Source organism: Cyprinodon variegatus, unplaced genomic scaffold, assembly GCF_000732505.1.
Source record: "Cyprinodon variegatus isolate N-32 unplaced genomic scaffold, C_variegatus-1.0 Scaffold171, whole genome shotgun sequence".
NCBI lineage: Eukaryota > Metazoa > Chordata > Actinopteri > Cyprinodontiformes > Cyprinodontidae > Cyprinodon > Cyprinodon variegatus.
The window spans coordinates 1,154,346-1,161,612 of NW_015150624.1; the positions used below are offsets into that span (position 1 = coordinate 1,154,346).

The 7,267-nt window shown below is 39.1% G+C and overlaps 1 protein-coding gene across 1 annotated transcript in view; it reads left to right on the forward strand.

Moving 5' to 3' along the window:
• lrrk1 (leucine-rich repeat kinase 1) overlaps positions 1-7,267 on the forward strand; it is a 90,252-nt gene that overhangs the window by 50,812 nt on the left and 32,173 nt on the right. Inside the window, exons 17-19 of the mRNA XM_015378367.1 lie at positions 2,429-2,601; positions 4,224-4,344; positions 5,654-5,813. Coding sequence (XP_015233853.1) covers positions 2,429-2,601; positions 4,224-4,344; positions 5,654-5,813 — 454 coding nt within the window. The remainder of the gene's footprint in view (positions 1-2,428; positions 2,602-4,223; positions 4,345-5,653; positions 5,814-7,267) is intronic.

Sequence of the window (7,267 nt, forward strand, 5' to 3'; positions counted from 1 at the left end):
GTCTGTTCTAGAAGATATCGACAGCAAATTAATTTTAAAAGAGGAACAGAGAAACGCGATCAAGTCTCATCTCTTACTCTAGGCGTGCAACTGCACGCTTTGATTTATGTTGACACCAACTATGTGTCGCTTAACATACGTCACTCACTCCGTTGCTCTTATTGGTTGTAGGTCTATTCAATTGAGTGCAGAGGCATTTTTTTTTCCTGGTTCATTCGAAACACGCCCCATAGTCACAGCTCTATGGAGCAGTATCAGACTCATATTCTGACTAGAATTAAGTAGGACTACGTCAGGCTAACCGGTAATACCACTGAAAGAAAAAAACGTTACAACTTACCACAACAAAAAAAAGTGCATTACAATAACGACGACTGAATAGAAATATGCCAACGAAAAGAAAAAGAAATTCATATACTGCTGAATTCAAGCTGAAAGTTATTGAATATGCAGTTGAAAATGGAAATAGGGCAGCTGAACAACAGTTTGGATGCAGTGAAAAACTTGGTTGTTCAACTTTAGTGTTGTCATCTTCATATAATATAGTGGTCTGAATGATGTTAGATATTTTTATCTGGTATTGGACAGGAACACTTTCTGCCTGTTTTATTTCCTCTGATGTTGTTTTTGTTTTTTTTCTTCTTCACTTGAGGACCGTTTTTACTACCCTACCTGTCTTTAGAGATTATTTTATTTGATAAAATAAAATTGAACAAAAATGAAGCATTACACTCCTTGATGGGGACTGCAGTCTTATTGAAAAAAGAGCCACGGGGCGAGAAACCCCACCGGTTAAATGTTCTAAAAGCAAACTGATTAAAAGTATAAATTAGGCTATAAAATAGGCCTGTAGACTAGGCATTTTACATGTACGCCTATAACAGTAGTGATAGTATTAATGATAGTAGTGGTGATATTTAAACCAACCAGAGTAGGCGACAGGGCAGCTGGCGCGTTATCACTGCTTCTCAGATGCTTGTTCATAGGGTTGCAAACCGTCCCATGAAAAACGGAATTGTTCCGTATTTAGAAATAGAAGTACCCGTCCCGTGTTTAGTGGAAAAGGAACACACTTTGTCCCGTATTACTGTGAGAGTAAAAAAAGTCATTAAAAACCTAATTAGCTAATTAGGCACGTTAGATACAAAACTTACAGTAAACTTGTTCCTGAGCCCTGTCCTGCGTTGTGACCAATGAGCTGACAACATAAATGTAATGATCCAGAATCCCCTCATCCCATTGGTCGAGCAAAGTGTTGCTCACGGGAAAATAGTGGGAGACAGCAGAGCAGTATGGGGGACGAAAGGAGTCATTTAAATGCTGACGCTGCTTTACTTAGCAGCAATAAAAGACAAACAACTCCTTACCACTGCAAGAGCTCAGAGGAAATACAAGTGAAAAAAGTAGACTATCACCACATAATGTGGCATTGAGCTAATGATTTTTTTTTCTGTCATTGCATTTAAGACACAAATATCTTTACAAGTTTACTGTAGTACCAAAAATGTACACCATTTATTTTTTGTTTTATATTAGTTTTTACAGTATGAAGTTAAGCAGGACAGGATTATGTTTTATTTAGCAAAGTTTGTTATTTTGTATTAAAGTGAATCGCTGGATAATAATTTGTTTTCCATGTGTTCATGTCACTCACAAATATGCATCTAATTCAATGCAGATTTGAGTGAAATAGTAAAAAAAATAAATTTGCACAAAAAACTGGGGCTGAAAAAAAATCACCACGCCAGGAGGGTTAAGGCAATCGGGTCAGCTGACACGCACATTAGGTTTCCTTTTTTTTTTTCTTCAGGGAGTTGGTGACCATAATCGTTCATGAAATAAAACAATGTGGTCTTTGAGCGGCAGCCTGCCACACGACAGTTATCAGAACACGGATTCCATGGATAGAATAACCTTTCAAAAAGGTGTGACTCTTAGTCCGGTGCAACGTATTTATGCTTTTTTCATCTTCATAATGGATTTTTTGGCTGATGCGACTTAAACACCGGAGCGACGTACAGTCTGAAAAATACGGTGCATACGGTATGGTTTTTATTGATAGTTATTTTACCCCAGGGTTTTTGCATAACGTTGGTGTTATTTCAAAATGTCAGCAGCTGCAGTGAACGTCTACAAGAACTCTGGACCTTGCTCTTTGTTCATTTCCAATCTTAAATCAGGTCTCTGTTCAGCACTGAAGCATCGGGACGTTTTACTGTCTGTCTTATCAAACTTCATAAACCAAAATTAGCATAACAACCGACGAATCCTTTTTGTCTGTTACGGGACTCTGACAGACAGAAAACCTTTTCACAGAATATTTAGCTTCAGTAAAAGAAAGATTGGGCCTAATTTTTTTCAGTCTTTCTCCTTTCAATGATCCATTCATTTTAATACTAAGTGAGTTTCTGGGTTTTCTCCCTTGTAGGCACGAGCACCCAACTCTGCCGTGGTGGTTGTAGGAACCCATCTGGATCTCATAGATACCAAGTTCCGCACAGAGAGGCTGGCAACCCTGAGAGCTTATGTACTGGCGCTGTGTCGATCCCCGTCCGGAGCAAGAGCAGCGGGTTACCCCGACATCACCTTCAAACACCTGCAGTAAGACATGTTTTCCATCTGTTATACCGAAGGTCTTCAACAGTCCGCGACCCCTAGGGGGTCCACGGAGGTACTGCATGGGGGTCACAAAAGTTTTGGTTGATTAGACTTTTTTCTTTATACTCCCCTCTGCAATTTTTTCCACTAATTGAAATGTCTTTAAATCCACATCATCATGAATTCAACTCACTGTAGTAAACAGATAAATGGAGGCAGAAGATGTCTTTCAGTCATCAATGCACACATTCAGTGACACACAGGAGCTCTTTCAAGCTGGGCACCGTTTCATTAACAACACCTGTCCCATCAACCAGGAATCAGAAATACTTTAATAATCCCAGGGAGGAATTACTTTCATTACATGACTCCATCTGTAATAGAATGACTATAGGACCAGTTTGATAGAACACAATTTCATACAATATATATAATTAGTGGGTCTCTGCTACATCTAGCCATGAGTTTTGGGGGTCCTTAGCCTGGAAAACGTTGAGGACCCCTGTGTTAAACTATTTAGACGGAGATTCTTTTTATATTGAATGAGGCCCTAAAAGTTTAAAGGTTAAAGTTTAAAGGCATTTTGAGAGAGACTCAGCATAAATTAAGTTGTGTTGGAGTTTAGAATCAAAATTTTGTCAAAAAGGTCAATAATACTCACAGCCAAAAACTGCAATCTTTGCACATTTGGAGCATTTTATATGTTTAAACATTTTAACACAATATCTTTAGTAGTATTTTACAAAACCATCACTTGATGATAAAAGGAGGATTGCCAATAATTTGTTTGTTCCATTTACAGCAAAGTCCACAATTATTCATACCACTGCTTGGTTTAAATTTAAGAAGTTAAATAATACATCTCCTTAAGATTGTAGGAAAAACCACCACACTATTATTTATGATTCCTGCTCAAATCTATGTCACTTAATGATATATTATCATAGGGTGACCAGAGGTCCTCTTTTTCCCGGACATGTCCTACTTTTCATACCTAAAAAACATGTCCGGGTGGGAATTTTAAAAGTGTCTGGGATTTTGGTCGACTACAGTGCAGCAGAAATGAGCCGTCAGCTTCGGGGCTGGTCCCGGCGGATGGGGGCAGGGAGCCGTGCACAACAAGGCAAGCGGGGAGAAAGCATACAGTCACATGGTCAGGTTTGGTCGCTCCGCCCCCCGCTGGCTCCCTGCCCCCATCCGCCGGGGTTCCTGGACCAGCCCCGGAGCTGGCGGCTCGGATCGAATACCCGGTCCGGTCAAAATAAAAAAAAGGTGTCCTCCTTTTCAGAAACCCAAATCTGATCACCCTATTTTATCACCTTCAGTCCAAAGAAACATTTGGGTCAAGTTAAAAAATAACTTTAAATCTACATCTTCCAGGCGTCTTTCCTTTGAAATAGTCTACAATAAGATTTTATTTTAGATGATTGTTTGTTTTTTACCTGCTTTATGCATGAAGTTAGCTCGGCTTTAGCTGCTGAGAGCAGTTAGTTACAGTTTCTTTGAAATCTGCTAAGGTAATCCAGCAATGTGTCAGCAATCCCAACTGTTATCCTGGCTGTGAGGTTTTAAAGAACATTTATTAGAACTCCTGCTGCAATCGTCTGTTTTCTGGTGGTTCTCAGTGAAGTGTCGTGTAAAACCTTGGAGGGTTTGGAAGGTCTGAAGACGCTGATCTACCAGGTGGCTCTCTCCATGAAGGACAGCGGCAGCTCGGCCTGTGGTGCTAAGCTGCTGGGCAGACTGGTGAGTGCTACGCTACAGTTAGCTCTGCTACACAAACATTGTTCTCTGCGTGGGAGTGAATGTTCTGTGGTTCACTTCTCCTTCCATCTCAGTCCTTCCTTAACTTTGACACTGAGGTAAACAATAGACATGAATGTTAATTCATTCTACCTGTTTGTTGTATAATTTAATTTTTATTAGATTTAGTATTATTTTATTTTTATCAGACGTACTTGATTATTTCTTTGGATCAATGGCCTTTAGCAAGAAGCCCTATGTAAGCTGCATTAGTTGATCAAGGGTGATAATATTTAATTGCTCTGTAAGAATTATCTAAAAATAGCTAAAAAAAAATGTCTTGTGTATTTACCCTTATTTTGAGTAGGTAAATGGGATGATTTGCCAGTGAAATTAGTATTTTTACTCTTAAAATAAGATAAATAGATAATATGCACTTGGAATAAGACAATGCAATTGTTTTTTTCTTATTTTAAATGTGAATTATCTTTTTCCATTGGCAAAGTGTCTCACTTACCTCCTGAATTTAAGAAAAAATGCTCTTGATTTAAGATGAACTGATTTATTTAGATTTAAATTTTTTGCAGTGTGGGCTTTCCCTGTAAAAATAAGTACATAAAAGTAAAGATAAATACCATGGATGATGTGGTTTTACGGAAGAGGATTAGGGCCACTGAAAAAAAAAAAAAAGTTAACTGATTTTTAAATATTATTTCAGTTTAATGTGGGGAAAATGATAATCTCAGGACTCTGACTTTTTTCTCAGAATTCTGGCTTTAATCTTAATGTAGATGGAACCATGAAGGAAGAGATGTGAGAGCACTCAGCTTCTCTGACAAAGATGTGAGTTGTTTGGGAGGGACAGTAACACATTGGTGGAAAATGAGGGAATAAAGTTATTTTTTATGTGACCGTTGATACTATTTCATTAATGAAGAAATTTCGAGTGCAGCCTTGAAAAATAGTAAACAATATATAAAAACAGTAATGTAAACATATGACTGTAAATTTACAGTTCTAACATTTCAGGTTTATATATAATATTTTATTATAAAATATAATAAAAAAAAGGACAAACATGGCTATGGCCTGATGCTAACATTTTTGTTAGCTGACAGAATTCAGACAGAATTCTGAGAAAAAAAGTCAGAATTGTCAGAATTATACCGAAATAAAATGTAAAAATCAGTTAACTTTTTTTAATTTTTTCAGTGGCCCTTATCGTCTTCCGTATAGTTTTGTTTGAAATGTCAAAGTTTTCTTGTATTTTCTTTTTTGACATACTTTTTTATCTTAATATCTCACCTGCCAGATTCCGAGGAGCTATTTCATCCTGCAGGAGGCAGTGATAGCAGAGAAGGAGAGGAGAGATGCTGCAGAAGAAGTGCAGTACCTGACAGACGCTCAGTTACTCAGCATCATCGAACAAAACCCAGAGAGTGATATCAGAGATTATGAGGATTTACAAACCGGTACGAAGACTGGAAAACTGACAGTGCTTTGACATGCTATTATCCTTTTCTCATCACAAACCCATATATAATATTTCAAGTAACAAAGTACTTCAATACTGAAGTAGAAATTTTGGCTAACTTTACTTAACTGGAGTATTTATTTTTAACTATAAGGAAGTCATCCAGAATTGTAAAAGAATTTTCCTTTAATAGGGTAGTGAAGTGACCAGTATAAAGTTTAAAACATCTGTCCTTCACATTTTTTCCTGCATTACTTTTACTTTTACACTTTAAGTAGTTTTAAACATGGTCCTTTTACACTTTTAATTGAGCAAAAAGCTAAAGTTGATACTCTAACTTCTACAAAAGCAGACATCCCAAGTTCCAAAAACAAATTTCAGGGAGATGCTTATCATAGCCCCCCAATTTTTTATTAACAGTAATTTTTAAACACAAAAAAGAGCGATATTGGTCTTTTATTTTTTAATACTTCCAGTCTTGTAGCCTTGAACATTAGTTCTGCTTTCTGTTTTTCATGGGACTTCAGCATACAGTGCACCTCGCCACTGTGTCATCATTCCTCACCATGGCCGGTTCTAGACAGGGGCCAACGGGGGCCAGTGCCCCTGTAGATCATGTCCTGGCCCCTGTTATGGCCCCTGTACTGAAGACATGAACAACTATCTATATCAGGGAGACTCCTGGAACTTCTGGGAGACTTGGGATGTCTGCAAAAGTGTTTTTAAACAGTAGGATTTATACTTCTTCTTGAGTAATAAACATTAATACTTTAGAAACCCCTATGGTTGAAGCAAAAGGGAACTAAGAGCGCTGCCAGCAGGGCAGCCAAGAGAGCGGCAATCAGAGTTTCTAGCAGACCAGCTAGCAGTGCTGCCAAGAAAGCCGCTAGCAGACCAACTAGCAGACCAGCTAGCAGAGCTGCTAAGAGAGCCGCTAGCAGACCAGCTAGCAGAGCTGCTAAGAGAGCCACTAGCAGACCAGCTAGCACTCCAACTAGCAGAGCTGGTAACATATCTACTAGCATAGCAGCTTGCAGAGCTGAAGAGAGTTGCTAGCAAGGCAGCTAGCAGAGCTGCTAAGAGACCGGCTAGCAGACCAGCTAGCAGAGCTGCTAAGAGAGCTGCTTGCATAGCAGCATGCAGAGTTGTTAAGAGAGCTGCTAGCAGGGCAGCTAGCAGAGCTGCTAAGATAGTGGCTAGCAGAGCTGCTTAAAGAGCTGCTAGCATAGCAGCTGGAAGAGTTGCTAAGAGAGTGGTTATCAGAGCTGCTAGCAGACCAGCTAGCAGTATTGCTAAGAGAGCCGCTAGCATGGCAGCATGCAGAGTTGTTAAGAGAGCTGCTAGCAGGGCAGCTAGCAGAGCTGCTAAGAGAGCGCTAGTATAGCAGCTAGCAGAGCTGCTTAAAGAGCTGCTAGCATAGCAGCTGGAAGAGTTGCTAAGAGAGTGGTTATC